At 28.7% G+C, this 18,249-nt stretch overlaps 4 protein-coding genes across 9 annotated transcripts; 2 read left to right on the top strand and 2 right to left on the bottom strand.

The window, feature by feature from the left end:
- Positions 1-1,790: 1,790 nt before the first annotated feature.
- Positions 1,791-2,809, bottom strand: LOC139996229 (translocon-associated protein subunit gamma). The gene is made up of 4 exons (XM_072020458.1): positions 2,574-2,809; positions 2,272-2,399; positions 2,101-2,192; positions 1,791-2,008 (listed from the first exon to the last, which is right to left on the bottom strand). The coding sequence occupies exons 1-4, from the start codon at positions 2,701-2,703 to the stop codon at positions 1,810-1,812; spliced, it is 549 nt and encodes a 182-aa protein (XP_071876559.1). The 5' UTR covers positions 2,704-2,809; the 3' UTR covers positions 1,791-1,809.
- Positions 2,810-3,802: 993 nt separating this feature from the next.
- Rpl6 (ribosomal protein L6) lies at positions 3,803-5,713 on the top strand. 2 transcript variants are annotated; one of them, XM_072020448.1, is made up of 4 exons: positions 3,803-3,860; positions 4,394-4,600; positions 4,975-5,248; positions 5,326-5,713. In XM_072020448.1, the coding sequence occupies exons 2-4, from the start codon at positions 4,394-4,396 to the stop codon at positions 5,670-5,672; spliced, it is 828 nt and encodes a 275-aa protein (XP_071876549.1). In that variant the 5' UTR covers positions 3,803-3,860; the 3' UTR covers positions 5,673-5,713. The 2 variants fall into 2 exon arrangements, with proteins under 2 accessions (XP_071876549.1, XP_071876550.1); XM_072020449.1 differs by lacking the exon at positions 3,803-3,860 and adding an exon at positions 3,908-4,032.
- Positions 5,714-5,859: 146 nt separating this feature from the next.
- Tpcn1 (two pore segment channel 1) lies at positions 5,860-11,022 on the top strand. Of its 3 annotated transcripts, none has more exons than XM_072020416.1 (12): positions 5,860-6,390; positions 6,895-7,010; positions 7,092-7,256; positions 7,322-7,447; positions 8,419-8,726; positions 8,816-9,096; positions 9,191-9,409; positions 9,482-9,598; positions 9,665-10,004; positions 10,081-10,382; positions 10,530-10,636; positions 10,700-11,022. In XM_072020416.1, the coding sequence occupies exons 1-12, from the start codon at positions 6,288-6,290 to the stop codon at positions 10,937-10,939; spliced, it is 2,424 nt and encodes an 807-aa protein (XP_071876517.1). In that variant the 5' UTR covers positions 5,860-6,287; the 3' UTR covers positions 10,940-11,022. The 3 variants fall into 3 exon arrangements, with proteins under 3 accessions (XP_071876517.1, XP_071876516.1, XP_071876515.1); XM_072020415.1 differs by having other exon boundaries at positions 6,826-7,010; XM_072020414.1 differs by having other exon boundaries at positions 6,793-7,010.
- A 1,844-nt stretch (positions 11,023-12,866) lies between these two features.
- Gny (ALG6 alpha-1,3-glucosyltransferase garnysstan) lies at positions 12,867-17,882 on the bottom strand. 3 transcript variants are annotated; one of them, XM_072020436.1, is made up of 6 exons: positions 17,749-17,870; positions 17,286-17,676; positions 14,633-14,727; positions 14,454-14,555; positions 13,463-14,363; positions 12,867-13,181 (listed from the first exon to the last, which is right to left on the bottom strand). In XM_072020436.1, exons 2-6 carry the CDS (start codon positions 17,346-17,348, stop codon positions 12,924-12,926), a joined length of 1,419 nt encoding a protein of 472 aa, XP_071876537.1. In that variant the 5' UTR covers positions 17,349-17,676; positions 17,749-17,870; the 3' UTR covers positions 12,867-12,923. The 3 variants fall into 3 exon arrangements, with proteins under 3 accessions (XP_071876537.1, XP_071876536.1, XP_071876535.1); XM_072020435.1 differs by lacking the exons at positions 14,633-14,727; positions 17,286-17,676; positions 17,749-17,870 and having other exon boundaries at positions 13,463-14,376; XM_072020434.1 differs by lacking the exons at positions 12,867-13,181; positions 13,463-14,363; positions 14,454-14,555; positions 14,633-14,727 and adding an exon at positions 15,443-17,190 and having other exon boundaries at positions 17,749-17,882.
- Positions 17,883-18,249: the final 367 nt, after the last annotated feature.

Genomic DNA, 18,249 nt, shown 5'->3' with positions numbered 1-18,249 from the left:
ACAAAGGCATACAGTGGTGAAATCGATGTGAAACTTATAGTTTGGAATTAAGACAAGACCTTGACTCTGCGACGAGAAAACAAAAGAAATATGTTTACAAGACTTAAATTAATTAGAAGAATTGCCAAAATTTCCTATTGCTCAGAATGTTTACGAGCTTTCTATGCTCAAATCAATCTCATATACAATTAGTGAACTACTAAATTTCTCTATTCATTGCATAAGTTTCAAATTTCGATCGTACGTATTCAAATAAAACGGTCCGCCTTCTTGGTGCATGATGTAATTGTTTTGATGACAAGGGGAGTTCTAACAACTCATAAATTGTGTAACATTAGCTGACTCGACTGTTTGACGTTGAAATGCAGCGTGAATCTGAGATCGAACGAACAACAAAAATCTCATTGTACACGGGAATCTGAAACTGTTCGTTTCTTCGAGATTTTGTCAACTGCAGAACAACGATAGTAAAACACGTAACGAGATAGATATTGATGGAAAATTGCCGGATAATAAGATGAGTTAGGTAACCCGAATCATTCGCAAGAATCGGCGGGTTGTCTGGAAAACGCGGTTCAACATTTGGTAAAGATCCAAAATGCACACAGCTAAGTAACACGTTGCATAGTAAAAGCTGTAAATTACTAATCATCAGCGATCGCCACCATCCATGCAACCATCGAATATTTAGTCTGGTTGCTTTTGGTAGGCTACAATTTTTGATATTTCCTGCGTAATAATCGAATCTCAATTTATCCGAAGAAAATTGCTTAAATTACGTGAATATCACGCAATGGCATAAATCAAACAAGGAAACTGATATGTCTTTGCCAAATGCACAATCTCGATTGTGCCAATATGCGTTTCTCACGTTATAAAAACTTTCGAAACGCATAAGTTTATTCCACAATATGCAAGCATTTAAAGACGTAGTAAAAGTCCTAATAAACATAAATCAATAAATCTTTTATCCCTGACAATGAGATACAAACTGTACATCATCGCACAATTTCTCATTGCAAACGATTAATTTAAATTACCAATTACATGTGTGTATGTGTATATCGAAGTGCAGCGACTCTTATGCAACAAAATGCAAGTGATAATAACACGGTATAGTATAAGTGAATGTTTACATTTTCACTTCTGCACAGGAATAGAATATACAATTTGGCGAGAGATTTTCTTTCGACGGGTTATACGCTGGCACAAGTCCAAGTTAAACAAGCAAATAAAGCATTAGAATGGCCAATGTTGGACTGCGTATAATGGATTACAATCTGCGATCCGTTATAATTCGTCAACTGCAATAGAACCGATTTAATTCATATGAAAATATTTAGTCTCTTGCAAATGTCGGTAAACCATAATTCGAACTACTATCGTACCACAAATATTATTAACAATGCTGAAAAGAAGGATTATGAAATTCTCTGAAAGATAAACATAAGGTCCATTGATTTCCTCAGCCCTGTTTTCTAAGCAGCTTAACAAACGTTGTAATCGGACAAATGATGTGGAACAGATATGATCAATTATTTTTTATGTAATTAAATATAAAGTACACGCAATTCTAATGTTATTACAACACAGTTAAAATTGCAATCTAAGTTACGAAGACATGAAAATATTTTTTAATAACAATTTCGTTTTAAAGATGAATTTGGTATGGCAGATTAATGAAATTATCATAAATAAAAACATTTTTATTACATGTATCCATTCACTCATGAAAGTAATTGCAGAGCTTCACACAGGTATCTTGATAACTTAAATGATTATTATCATGCATTCTACACAGCATACATTTTATTGAGATCCAGTCGACAATAGCGCTAACAATGCACTTGTTACACCGACGGAAAATACATAATTTACAGCTGGTGTGAATGTCTTCAGAATGTAGAAAGAAGATACAATTACAAGAGCTAAGAATAAAGCATTATTGTAGAAAATTGAGAATGTTGTTGCTTCATAATCAGCTACTTCATTTTTCTTCCACAAAATCCTGAAAATTTGATTATTTTACATGTATTTCAGTTTTATATATATGTTTAATATACTTGGTACTTAATAATCTGCAAATAATAATCTTTTTACCTTTCATCCTTTTCCTTCTTGCTCATCTTCTTGTCTTCTGATAACTTTCTGCTCATTTCCTTTGTCACTGCATCTTCCCTTTTTACTGCAATCTATTAAAAAAGATAGTCTTTTCCATTAAATCTCATAACATTGTGCTAATAAAACATTCTGTTGTCATTCTATATATACCTTATGCTTTAACACGAATTTTGTATTTTTATACGCGAGAGCAAGAGCATATGTGCTCAATAATGTTACTAAAACGAAGGAAATTAAATTAGCGTAGATGTCAATCAAGTGAATTCTCCAAAAAAGCCCTGTAACAAAAAAGTAGAGGTTATCTTCAAAAACACTATAGTTTCCATGCAATTACTTACTTTCTTACAAATCCATAATACAAACATATACTAAAATTTATCATAGAATTTATAAGTATCAATAAAGTAGCGGTATAAATCATATTTCTAAACAGTTTGTGAATGTATACTCACAGATGGGGATAGCCGAAACGATAAAAGCATTGCCGTAAAATAACGCTGAAGATTTTGTTGACACATTTCGCGAGAAATCTTGAAGAAGAAGCTCTTCTTCTTTGGTAAATGCTTTCGATTTTCCTGACATTATTTTATACCACTTTATACTCAATTTTCTCCAAAACAATCGTCACACTACTTCCGCGCGAATCGAAAATCTCCTTAGCGTTCTGGAACGCATGCGCATAAGCGGACTGTGTGGAAATTCGTGTGACAACGTGTCCACAGAAACGTCACTTCAATGAAAGCACAAATTCTGCCATCTAAAGTACTTTCTAAGAAGTTCCTTATCACATTTTAGTTGGTTACGAAGAAATCTATCATTTTCCACATTTAGTCTATCTTTTGCCAATTAAAAAATTTATCGAGGAAATGCTATTACATTAGGAAACATTTAGAAAATTATTTAATGTATATGACTACCTTCTTTCCCAGGCAATATTAATATAAAAAAATGTATATATAAGATCATCGATGATATCAGAATCTAGTAATATACAGGACACGATCATATCTGTAAAAAGATCTCGACCTCTCAACACTCATAGACTGAAGCTCATGATCATATAAGATCATATAAACAAGTTTCGGCCACGATCATATGAAGAGATCTCAGATCTCGACAGTCGTTAGGGAAAACATACCGAAAATTGAATTATGACTAGTTGTAAAGAATCAACATGGAAGACGACAAAATTCGCATTCTTGCAACACAGACAGAGATAAGTAGAGTATCTCTGTCTCTATTTGAGTCATTCATGGCATGTCATGCAGGCGCAGAATGAGAACCTTCTTGCCCTCCATGTTTATTTTTCACAACTAGTCACGATTCAATTTTCGGATGATTTTCCCTAGGCTTCGGTATGAAAGTGTCGAAACCTGTTTATATGATCATAGATGAGACTAGTTGTGAAAAATCAACAATTATGACCTAGGGTGTTCTCTACAACCTTTTAGCAACTGTGGATCTATTTATTTTTCTATTATAGTAACACGATCATATATACGTTTATATGACCGTCGTTTGGAATATGTCACTCACTAGGGGAATGCATTCGCCGAGTGAGTCCAAAAAATCAACATGGAGGGCCAGAAAGGTACCAAAAAGGACGTTCTACGCATGCGTGACACATGCATATGTTAAATACTATCTAAAACGATGAATGCCTCAGACAGAGACAACATAACTACTAGAAGAAGACAGAACATATATAGGTGTAAGTTCTTTTAGTCGTACGATTTACGGTAAGATGGAATTAGATCAACACAGCTAATATTATCCAAGTAATCTTTTGTTATAATAAGAGAAAAACCATATATTTTATCAAATTTTATACATTTTAGACTTCTTCTTTAATAAAAATACCATATTTTCTATAAATATATTATTAAATTTGATTAATTTTAACTTGAAAAGGTTAGAATGTAACATTTTGTTGGCTTATAAAAAGAAATAACATTCATTTCCTTAGCTTTAAAATCGTAATAATATTTTATAAAGAGTTTAGCTCAATTATCGGTTATTTTTTGTTTAAAATTTAAGATTTACGTGAAAACGTGACATAACCTCTGCAAAATATGATGGATATGTTTAATAAAAGATTACGATAATAGAAATAAATTAAAATAAAACTCTATTGAGACTTTATATACAATTTTGTCGACTATGCTAGCATTAATTTATTGTTTAGAATGAATATTTGAACAAAATATAAGTACATGATTATTATGCTATCTATCAATAGTTGTATTACAATGAATTTATATTTATGTTCTAGATGACTAACACAAAGGAAACAAAAGAATCAAAGGCGAAGTCTCCGGAGAACAAAAGTGCTCCTGTGGAGATTAAAAAAGGTGCAAAGAAAGGTCGGATTAGGCCTCGAAATTACAACATAGGAAATGGTGTTTATAGGTTTAGCCGAACCCGTATGTTCCACAAGAAAGCCATCTACAAATTCCTAAACTCCAAAACTCCAAAAACTGTATGTCTAACAATATCACATATTCTATTTATTTTTGTTAATACTACTTTTGTTAATTTAAAACTCTTATCTAGAAGTTCTTCATGTTTTAAAATATGTAGAAATATTTGAAGTTCCTTATGCTTTTTACCTTATTATCCAATTACCTTATTTATTATCCAATCTGTTTATTGTAATCAAATATTGTTATAAAATAATGACTATATATTAAATTGAATGAAGAAAAATAGATAGCAAAATAATATAACTTCGATTTTCTTAAATATTTTGAAATGGTATAAAGAACTATGTAATCGAGAAGAGTAATATATTTTCATGTAATGTATATACTTTTTGATAAATGTTTAATTCTAAATATTTAATGGTAATTATAGGTTAAGCCTAAGAAACCAGTCACTATTGAAAAGAAGATTAGTGGTGACAAAAATGGAGAGAAGCGTATTGTATTATTAAAGAAGAGGCGTGCAAACTATCCTACTGCAGATCCAGTAACTGTACACCATGCTAAAAAATGTTTCAGTGACCATAATCGTTATTTGAGACCTTCCTTGAAACCAGGAACAATTTGTATCCTATTAGCTGGTGCTCATAAAGGAAAACGTGTTATTTTCTTAAAGCAACTTGATAGCGGTTTACTCTTAATTACAGGTGAGATTTATTTGAAGTTATTATATAGTAAAATATTAATATGATAAATTAAAATACCAAAATGTTTTTTAAAATAGGTCCTTTCTTGATCAACGCCTGCCCACTCCGTAGAGTTAGTCAAAATTATGTAATCGCGACTTCCACCCGTATTAACATTTCTCATTTGAAGATTCCGACTTACATTAACGACGATTATTTCAAGAGAAAACGCGAGAAACGCGCGAAGAAGGAAGAAGGTGATATCTTCAGCAAAAAGAAGGACGAATATAAAGCAAGTGACCAGAGAAAAGCTGATCAAAAAGTGATTGACAAATTTGTGATTTCTGCTATCAAGCGAAACAAAGAGAAAAAGATGTTATTCACCTATTTATCAGCGATGTTTGGACTCAGGAGCAGCCAATATCCACATAGATTAAAATTCTAATCTTTTGTGATTTGAATACAAATATATAATAAATACAGAAACATGAGGTAGATTTTTTATGACCTTGATTATAAATGTTCATAATTGTCCCGGATTCTTTTTTATTTCATTTGAAAACTTTATTTATAATAATGAATGAAATAAAATTTATAATGTAATAGAAGGTACAATAAAATTTCGAAATTTTAAATTTATTTTATCTTCTATTGCAGATTATATTTATTTTTTAGTAATTAAATATGTCTTATATGTGTTCGTAAGATATATGAAAAACGAAAAGTGAAGTCTTTGTTACATAAGTGAATAGCTAAATTTTATGGTTTTATCAGTCTAAATAACAGTATCCACTTAAGTTTGGTTTTTCGAGTGCGCATGCGCGTCACGAACTGGAACGTCAAATACAAGAAGATCGAATGATATCAATGTGTTATGATATTGTAATATGTAAAATATGTTTCAAACAAAAATATGCGTATATCTCCATACATAATTTTCAGACTAATCCAGTTAGTGCTCAGCATCTGAGTAGTGACATCATTGTGTTAGATATAGCGGCGTAAATTCGTGCTCACACGACAAATGTCTATATGCATGTGACATGTCACGCATTCTCAAATGTCTTCTCCCAAAACCACTGAATATTCGGGCAATTATCAACGGTTTAACGATGATGCAAACATATCACTCGAGCAAGACATTTCACATCGAACATGTCAAAGTAAGTCGAATCAATTTTAATTGTACTATTTTAATTCATTTCATTTTTTATTTATTCTTTACAATGAAATTTCTGCTTTTTTACAACTATGTTACTTTTGTCATTTTCACTTTTACTCTTTTAGCTTATAATATTTAACAAACTAAACCTCATATTTTATTTTACACATTTTTCTGGCATAATTATCTATAGTAGAGCAATGATATAAAATTTTACAAAAAATATATAATACATAATTTAGTTAATTGTAAGTATAATGTTTGATTTTCTTCATGATAAAGATAAAAAGAATTTATTTTATATTATTTTATATTATTTATATTATTTATATTATTGCTGAAAAGTATCATTTACTTTTGTATTATAGAAATATTTATTTTTTATGTTTATTTCTTATTGTAGAATATGGATCTATACTATCATATCCTTCTGCAGAAAATCATGTAAATTCCTCCACTGAAAATGTAAGGACATCTGATCAAATCATTCATAAATTTGAAACAGATGATGTACATAGAGAAAACATGTCTGAAAATGCAGTACTTCCGTCACATGATTCAATCACAGATCATGATTTGCATTGGGAAATGAATTATCACGAAGCTGCAATATTTTTAGAGGTATTTATACATTTATATGTATATATACTCATATGAATAATTACTTTCAAATTTACTTACAATAATGTTACATATCCATAGGAAGGTAAAAATAATGAAAAGTTTGATTCGCACCCAAAACATCCGGAAGATTTACCAGCTTATCTCTTAGTTCATAATAATTGGTATTATGGATTAGATCTATTAACTTCTCTTATACTTTTGGCTTTAGCTGTTGTAGAAGAGCCAGCTGTATCAATGTTTGGTGTAAGTCATTGATAAGAAAGTACTTTTATTTTATTACAATGATTATTTATATATTTTAATTTTAGATACCAGTGTGGGCGCATGGATCTATAGAACTTTTTGCTTTGATAATTATAGGTATAGAATTAGCTTTGAAACTAAGATGGATTGGCTGGTCAACAATGTTAAAACACAAGCGAACAATGCTGAAGGTAAAAAGAACTCTTTTTTAGAATCAGATTTAATAGTCTGTAGTATAATTTTATTGAACTTCATATAAATCCACACGAGTTTAATGGTATATATGATCTGTATATCATAATTGCTTATGTTTACATCTGGTAATTATTAGTAAATTGAATACCATTATGAGATTGAAGTACAGTTTTCTTTCATTACTTTGTCAATATGTCTAAGAACAGTGTACAATAAAATGGTTGTTTTGCACAAGACTGATACAAAAAGCATGAGGGTACTAATGAGAAGATAAGGAACAGCACAAGTGCAGACTATTTAAGATTACATTTTTATTAAAACGAGACACTGATAATTCCATTATTTGTTCATTTATAATATATTATGTATACTAATACCTTTATTGGAACATCTTATAGAGAACACATTTAGATTTAACTAATATATATATATAGTATATTAGTGATTCTACTGCTACTGAGTCATTATTATTATTATTATTATTATTGTTATTGTTATCATCATCATCATCATTATCATTATTATTATTATCATTATTGTTGTTATTGTTGTTGTTGTTGTTGTTTTATCATACTCATTCATGTTCATATCTATTACACAATGGTTTAAAAGTAATAAACAGTTATGAAACGTTTGTTTGATATGGAATGAATAGATCAGAATAATTAAAATGAATCATTAATAAGAACCTAGTAAGAAAAATAAAATTATAAAATACAGAATGATTAAAAATAAAATTTCTAAAATAACTTGATATTTAACAAAGATAAATTAGAAAAATTAAGAAAAATTTATAATTAAGAAAATAATGTCTTGTTTCTTTTAATATGATAATTAGTACATATGATAAAAAGCTTTTTTAATAAAAAGTAACAGCAATAATAGAAATGAAATTACCATAATTTGTAGTCAATTTGTAGTTACATATTTAAGATATCTTTAATCAATTCTTTAATTATTTTTACAGTGTATCACATTGGTCATCATGTTTTTAGAAGCGATGACAGTACTAGTACGACAATCATCGCATTTCCGTGTAACACGTGCTCTAAGGCCCATTTTTTTAGTAGATACAAAATGTTTTGGAGGCGTTAGAAGATTTATCAGACAAATACTTTTGACATTGCCACCAATTCTGGATATGTTAGGCTTGCTTTTATTTTTTATAACACTGTACACTGTATTGGGTTACTATATGTTTTCTGAAATGAATAGAAATTTTTGTACACTACAAGACAGTTTTGTGAGTCTCTTTGTTCTTCTTACTACTGCTAAGTAAGTATAATTGTAATTAAATTTCCAATATTTAAAAATTTGGATACATTTTATTGTGATTAGATATTAGTAACAATATCAATATCTAGTTTTCCAGATGTAATGATGCCATCATATTCAAGAAACAAATGGTATGCGATATATTTTGTATCTTATTTGTCTACAATGTTGTACGTAATGATGAATTTGATGTTGGCGGTGGTTAACGAAACATTTACAGCAGCTGAACGTGATAAATTTAAAAAACTGTTTTTACATAAAAGGAAAGCATGTCAACATGCCTTTAAGTTATTAGTTTCGAAACAAAATCCGGATAAAATGCGATTTCGCCAATTTGAAGGATTAATGCGATACTATGCTCCAAATAAAAGTATGTAAAATTCCTCCAGATATATATTAAAGTTTATTTATAAAACAAAAAGGTAAGACAAATTAAATTTATTCCATAATATACTCCACTACAGACATAAGAGACATTGTTCTAATGTATCAACATTTAAATGCTTCTGGAAGTGGAGTTCTAAGTGCTGAAGAGTTTTTAAACATTTATGATACTATTATACTTCAATGGGAACTACAATACTCTACTGTGCCTTGGTATCACAGTACATCACAACCTTTGCAGATTCTATGCACAGGAGCACATGCAGCTATTAGATGGCCATATTTTGAAAGCTTAATGTGTAAGTTTAAAAGGAAGACAAATTTTTATAATACTAATTTACAATTCATATATTGAATTATAAAATGTTTAGATATAACAATCGTTGCAAATGGTATTGCTATGATAATAAGAATATTACAGCCAGGTGATAATGTTCATAGTACAATTCTATTTGCTGCATCTTGGGATACTTTTCTTTTCGGAGGAAGTAAGTAAACATGATATTTATAAAAGGTGTGTGAAAAATTATTTTAATGCTAATTTTATTTTATAGTATTCGTCGCTGAAGCACTAATAAAAGTATTAGGACTTGGTACAAGACGATACCTGAGTTCCGGATGGAATCTTTTCGATTTAGGGACATCTATAATGACACTTGTTGCAGCTTGTATTTTATCTCTTTTTCCTACAGCCACATTTTTTGTTCTATTTAGGCCACTTCGACTGCTAAGATTGTTTAAAATGAAAAAAAGATACCGAGACGTATTTGGCACACTTGTGATTTTAACTCCCTTGATGTCTTCCACTGCAGTAGTCATGCTTGTTTTATATTATTTTTTTGCAATCATTGGGATGGAATTATTTGCAGGATATAATATGCGAAATTGTTGCAAGTAAGTACATAAGTAAAATATCTTTTTTAATAAATTATATTTTTAAATTGATTACTAAATAATGTGTATTTGTCAGAAATACAACAGTTGAAGACTTTTACAAATACTCTGCCAATGAAAGTACTGCACTAGGATATTATTACCTTAATACTTTTGACAACCTTATAGCCAGTGGAATGACCCTTTTTGAGTTAACGGTTGTTAATAATTGGTTTATTTTAATGAATGCATATGCATTTACTGTTGGAATGTATACACGAATATATTTTATGATATTTTATTTGGTGACAATGATTGTTTTAACTATCGTGGTATCCAGTTTCTTAGAGGCCTTTCGATTTAGAATACATTATAAAAAATCAACATCTAAACGTGATGGTAATTAATATTCTTAATTATTCAACATAAAATATGGAAGAATATAGACTATTTCTTTAAATTTTTTTTGTTATGTTTAACCAAATTTGTACTTTTCTTGGGATTGTTAAATCTTCTATTAGTCCTTTTGTATACATTTTGTTACAGAGGAAAAGATGCTACATGAAGAAGTGGAACTAAAATGGGACGAATTGCAATATATAGTAGAAGATTTTCAACTTTTGGAAAAATTGCGACCTTCACTGATAGTTGGTGTAAGTTTTAAGTTTCAAAAAATATGTTTTTTATTATTCTGCAATTACATAATAATGTTGCAGGGAACTACTGTTTTTATTGGCTCGCGTCCTCGAACCAGAGAAGTTTTGCAAAGAAAAATGTATACGAATGAAATTACCGAATGGATTATAGAGGCTAAACAAGCAGAAAGGCAGTTTTTATCAAATGCTACTCATAGTTTAGAAGAAAATTATAGAGAGGAAGCAATTTCTGAAACAGATCATGTAGGATTAACAGACAATTTGCGACAAACACATCGTAATACATCAAATGTTGTATAATTGTAATAATAAATTAAATTTCATTGTATCTATTCACAATATAGAAGTATTGAAAAGTTGTAATATACAAATTTACAAAGTAATGATGCAGCGATTAAATTTTTTACTAACAACATAATATAAAAAGAAAATAATATATTTAACTGATATAAAAGAGATTAAACATTTTCATTTCGGACTATGTTGCGATATGTAGAGATTCAAATAATTGATGATATTTTTAAAAATATTGCAACATAAATAAAAATCCACTAAATCATATATCTTGCGTAAATAAGGCTTTATTAATATCAAAATTGACTTTTTGCTTTTTCTGCAGATAAAAGTACAATTTTCTTCATAAAGAATTATGAATCGATTTATAAAATTTTTAATGTATTCTATCTGCTTGTATTTAGAAATTATTTTACTTTCTCTTTGCAATTGTGTAATTTTTATTTAATTCTTCATCATTAAACTTCAATTTTCATATTATTTTAACCGTTTGAGTCCCAAGCAGCGTGATCGCGCTGTTTAGATTTTGTGTCGAAAAGTCCCAGTACATCTGAACGTTACGGACAATTGACGATACTTTGTATTTCATTGTAATCTTCTCAATAAATTTTTATTGAACAAAACTTGAAATATTTATAAACTAATAGCGCCGCCGGTTTCTCTTCGCAATCGATTAAGACAAGCGCTATCGCGCTGTTCGGGACTTTTTAACCCTGTTTCTTCAAAGACGCCTGGGATTTAAACGGTTAAATATGAAAAATTTTATTCTTTATGTTATAAATTATATAAATAAATAACTAACAAATATATATATCATTTTTTAGTTTTATATTACAAATATATAAAATTGTACTGTATAATATACAGGATGTTCCACCTAACCCACGTCCGATCGGCAGCTCAGACACAGATTCTCCCTGGTGCTGACTCTGTTTCGGTTTAGACTGTCGGGCGGGTGTATCTGTGCTTTTCGTATGCTCAGATAAAATTGGCTGCTTTCTGTTATTATAGGATAATTAAATTGAACAAAATCTTTTGTTTTCATGATATTAATACTAAATTATATTTATTTTATCTATTACAACGGTTTTTAGTTTAAATGAGAAATAGTTATGATCTTCGACGTTACTTATCTCATCGTCTTCTGAATCACTTAGTGGTAATACAGAACCTCGTTTCCGAATAATTATATCACTGCCATCACTTTCGTCACCACTATTACTTCTTGAATAACTGTCAGGACAATCTGACAGATCATCTAAATAAAACTCTCCAATACCATTCTTTTTGTTCATCGCGAACGATAAGTTTTTCAAATTGGTATAAAACTGTGGGAGCTTACAAAGCAACGCAACTGACGCAACTGAGTAAGGTACCTTAGTACTAAATAACAAATTGCTGTTCATATAATGAGAAAGATTGTTTATCGCCATGGGAATCGATTAACTATAGGTAGACTATAGATCGCTAAGCGTCGACGATAAAAAGCCGATTAATAGGCTATCGGTTGCTAAGCATCGGCGACAAAAAATCGATTAATCGGCTATCGGTCGATAAAGTGTTAGAACAGGCTATAAAAGATAGAAAAAAATTTTATTAGAAAAAATTAAATGGTGTTGAATTATTGTCTGTAATCTGTATGTGTCCATTTTGAAAGCGATGCTTTCTAAAAATTTTAAGGTCATCTATAATTTCTTAAATAGAATATTTTTCTGTATACATCAATCAATAATTTTAACATTATGATAGAAATAAGACAATTATACTATCATGATTAATGAAAAAGGAAAAAAATGAAAATAGTTGAAATAAAAAAGATACTAATGAAATGACCATTAACATGTATTGCTACTAAAACTGTAATTTACATTTTGTGTAAAAATTACAAGTACTCTTTATAATTATAAATAAAATTTATATTACATTGAAAATATTCAGGACAAAAATAAGTTTATTTGCATTAATGTATGCAATATTTATAACAAAATTACTAATTAATTTGTACCCCAGGACCTCCCAAAGTTGTTAACTTGACAGTAAATCCATCTGCAATTAATTTTCGTGAAATACTTGCAATAGTTTCTGGTTGTGTATCTGGTAATAAGAGAATGTATGCATGTCCACCACCGCCAGCACCTGTAAGCTTTGCTGCCAAAGCATAATTTTGTGCTTCTGCACAAATTCTGTCTAAAGATGGATGAGAAACTTGACATGTGGCTAGCAGTCCTTGATTCATATTAATAAGTATCTGTAATAATATATGATAAGTTGTAAGAAGATTTGAATACATTCATAGATATAGAAAGTAATGACCAATAACATTTTAACATATTGTTAATCACTTAACCAGACAAATGTTATTTTTCCAAATAACAGACTAATCTTTTAACTCTGTGACTGAAATATTACTAGTTATTCTTATTATACAAGATTTTCTATAAATTACTTTTAGAAGTATTTTACCCTACTTGAATTAGTAATTATTATAATAATTACTAGCAATATATTATATTTTAATAAAATACTTACCATTAATTGTCTGTACCCTTCAAGAAAATATTCATCGTCAGTAGAAACTGTTTTTAGTTTTTCAATAATTTTAATTACTTCTTTGGATATATTGTCTATAGAACTCATAATCAGATCAATAATAACTGGGTATCTATGTTTCAGTTCTAATAGTCTTTCAACTAAAACCTTTGTGCTTCTATTTACTCTTGTGTCTACCAATAAAATTTTTAGAGCATGTACGTTACTTATTGGCTTTACATAATCATCCTTCTTGAATTCTATTATTGACCCATATGTACAGACAGAATTGTCTATTCCAGAGGGGTTTCCATGCATAATTTTTTCACAATTTAGAGCATACTTTGAAATAGTATCTAAGATAGAAAAATCTAATATTTTATAAACATCTTTTTGTAAACGTGACCAATGTAAAAAACACGCAGCGAGACAAACTGCAAAGGAACTAGAACTACCAAGTCCAGAACCAATTCCCAATTCTGTATTTAAGTGAACTTGAAATGGTTTCACTTCGATCTCTTCCTTTTGCGTAATATAAATAAAAAGATAAAAGAATGCTTCCAGGCTTAATCTTTGTTGTAGATTTCCATAACTAATAATGGAGACAAATTCTTTTACTTTGTTATAAAATGCTTCAAAATTTTCTACATGTTCCATGTCTTCGTTAATAAAAAAGAAATTTTGTATTTGCTGTAGAGATACGTTAATAAATAAATTTACTTTAGGAAAACATATCTTAACAACTTGTTCTGTTTCAGGTAATTCAGTGAAATTTAGAACTGTACGTAAATCTACACTGGCAGCAACAGCTGTTTTTCCATATACTACAGCATGTTCTCCAAAAAGAATTACTTTTCCTGGAGCAGACACTTTAAACTGAATCATTTTAAATTTCTCAAGTCTAATTCGTGGAGCTATTAATAGAAATAGAATAATATACTTTAGAAATGATACATTAAAATCAATCATAATTGAATCAATTATTAAATACCTTTTTATCATTTCCTTCTTTTCCCACTCTGCTGGTGTTAATGTCTTTTGCTTGAATGCATGAATTGTTTTAAGTTCTTCTTCTAGTATTGAATGTACTGACCTGAAATATTAATTTTAATATAGTATTTAAATAATAGCATATTATTTAAATTTTTTAGGACTTTAAAAATGTAGTACCTATGTCGATGAATTAAAGATTTGCCTTCAAATGCACTAGAAACAATTGTTACGGAAAACTTAGCACCACAACCATCAGATTCATCTATGACTTCCTGTAACAACATTTAAAAATAATATGAACATTATTTAATAAATATAGTAACAAAACAATCTACATATTTCTAATACTATTGGAAACTTTATGATCTTCCTAACATAAAATTTATGTTAAATGATATATGTAAATATTTACTTTCAATACAAATAATTTTTAGAAAATAAAATTAGATTTTTATTATAAGAATATTATTAATATCCGTTAACGGATAAATTACATAAATTCGTGTTTCTTATTATTAATTATTCTAAAGTCAATCAACTCATTTCCCTGTAACGATATAAGTATATTGGTACAAAGTTACCGACCACAAAGAGTTTGTATTCATAACATTATTGTTATGCTAATTTAGAAAAAAAGAATTCAGTAATAGAGCAAAGTTCAAATTTCCGTAAAGTATTGTATAAAATGCAAAAAACTGCACTTCTCTGGTATTTATCAGTGCAGATAACTCATAAAAGAATGCGATTATCTAATGCTTCAGTAAAGGTGATGATACATATAAACAATATTTTTATCAGCGTAAATATTAGATAATCGTGAACAGTTTAAGCATGTGACTGCAACACATTTTGTAAATACATCATAACGCAATATTCTTCTGAAATATTATCTTAAATTATTTAATTATATTGAAAAAGAAAATTAATTAGTTTTTAATAATTTATTAAAATAATTTAATAAGGAGTATGGTAATAATATAACATAAATTAAGTTGTTTTTCTGATTTATTTCAATTTTTAATATTTTTCACATACAAGTTGTTTGTAATTAAAGTATAAATAGAAAGCAATAAAGTGTCCACAGGAATAAACAGAAACTAATAATGCAAAAAGATCTGGATACCTCTTTGGAGGTTTCAAAAAACCACTAATAAGAGAAAGCATTATTATTCCTAGAATCGAACAATAAAACAGAATCATTTTCCAAAAAGATAGAGTAGAACTTACAACAACAAAAATATTCTTATAATGTATCATATCTCTTTTTAATTTGGTAAATATTGATTTATTCTCATTTTTTTTTAGCTTTGCTTTAATTTGTCTTTGATTGGTTATAAGCACATTCTTTTTTAAGTTAATATTACTCAACAATTCGCTGTTATCAAACACATCAGAATATGCCCATAAAACAAAAATGAAATAAAAGATTAATGTAGACCAATATACCACGTACAAACCATCTTTTATAAATAATGGTAACATACTAAAGTGTGAAATTATTAAAAACCAAAAACAAGGAAATGAATTCCTTTGAAAATACAATAAAACTGGAATTGCAACAAGTAGGATTGATTTTTCATGAACTTGAAACGAAAACAGGAAAAATGCTAATGCACAGTTAATAAGAGAAATAACAAACTTCTCTTTCTGTGGATTTAAGTATAGATTTATGCAACTCGGTGAAACTGCAAATGTAGTTAACATTAAACAAATTTTGGCTAATTCCTTGTTTGCAAAACTATTACGTAATTTAAAAATTACATTGATTGTGCACCAAATATTAGCAACTTTATCTTCGAATACACCTCTAGAAACTGGAAATAATCGAAGAACAACACTTACAAACGTTTCCCAACTTTTAATGAAAGGTAACCATATGATAAAAAATGTAGAAAGTACTGTAATTGATATACAGAAGAGCATTACTAAATTAAACAACCAAAACCGTTTTTTCATAGGTGAATATTTTCCAAGTATGTAAAAGAAAATTGGCAATGCGTGGTAAAGTTCCATTTGCTTATAGTTTAGTGCTGCAACAAATAAGATCGACCCAATAATAAACGAATTTTGAAGTATAGCTGTAACAGCACTAATGAACAGTCCTAATGAAAACGAATTATATTGAAAATGTCCATGATCTACTAATATTATACCCGGATATATTAATATAAGCAGAAGATTAATATGTTTTCTTTTCAGACCAAATATAGATATTTCTACTTTTTCAAAGTTTTCAGATACTTGATTAGTTAATATAAAATATATTATCGACGGGATATAAATCAAAATATCTACACAAAGAACACTGAGTCTCATAAAATATTTATGACTTTCAGATGAGAAACCTCTAGATTCGTGCAACTTTATGTAAGAAGAATTGATCATATTGGCAACATAGCCCAGTACTAAACTATGATAAGCCGTTAATGGTGGATAGTCTAATCCCCAATACTGTAAATTATTATTTGTTGTATTTATGTACCATTTCTCAATTGGCACATTTAACGTAATTTCTTGCCAATGCCGTTGGGCTTCATAATCTCCAAACATTGGAGGCTTTCCTTCACCGCTGTAGGAATGATATGTAACACACCATCTCAAAAGGAGAGCAAATAGTGAGATTAACAAGATCTGTGTATTTTCTTGCATCATATATGTTGAGTAAGCTTTAACAGCTTATATTTGCAAACATGCTCTTGATTAAGAAATATATTTCAGAAATAACATTTAGCTACCTAGGTTTATATAGAAAATTTAAGGTTAGAATGAAAACAGTAGAACGAAATAAAGAATATATACGCAAATATGATGAATCATACAAAATACATACCACGTGTGAAGCGTTTAATTCTTTGATTAATTTGTCTTTTATGTAACTCTCAGTATATGACATATTTAAAATTAAATTTCTAATCCTGATTTTAATTCACCACGCTTTCAAATGCGAGGAGATAAGTTATTATATATTTATTGATATTTATTTATTTTAAAATTAGTATAGTTATTTTGATAAACTTTGCAATCATAAGTAGCAAATGTATGATAAAATACAATACTTCTTCTTTTATTTTCTGGTTATATGACTTTCTTTGGTTTGAATGATCGTTGAGTTCAAATGAACGTCAAGGTACATTTTTTGAACTCATTCGCATAATTTGATATGATGTTATCAATTGATTTTCAGTATTTCGACTAATCGAATGATTTTAACATTTTAAAAACTATTATCTTTATAAGCCTTTTTATTTTTAGAATTATTTCGCAATAGTTAGACGAAAATTAATGTCTATTACCTGCAGGAACGTCGATATTAACAGAACTTCTCTATGAAGCAGTTTTACTGACATAAAAACGAGATTAAAGTCTATGCAGTTACATATTTTTCAAACTACGAACATTGCTCATTGCAAGCAGACTTTTTATTATGTATGTATTCCTAAAAAGTTATTTAATTATTCTAATACAAAATAGATAAGGATTAACACATACCATTTTAGATATCAGTTTATTCATTCAAATACAGTTATGTTACAAGAATAAAACTGACTATCTGTTACATTAATTTTTTTTGTTATTCATACAAATAAATTTTAAATAAAAATTACGAACACAAAAATTACCGTATGAAACATACATTTAATTTCTTGTATTTCGTAAGTTGCTAATAATCGACATCACGCTTCGATGTAAAAATACAATTTTTTTGTTTCAATGCAGTTAAATACTATTAAACATCAACTCTATTTAGAAAATTTTATTTTCTAAATAAATATAATAATAAAAGTTTTACTTTT

Source organism: Bombus fervidus, chromosome 17, assembly GCF_041682495.2.
Source record: "Bombus fervidus isolate BK054 chromosome 17, iyBomFerv1, whole genome shotgun sequence".
Lineage (NCBI taxonomy): Eukaryota > Metazoa > Arthropoda > Insecta > Hymenoptera > Apidae > Bombus > Bombus fervidus.
The sequence above is the reverse complement of the archived record's forward strand: the minus strand, read 5'-3'. Positions and strand labels throughout refer to the sequence as shown.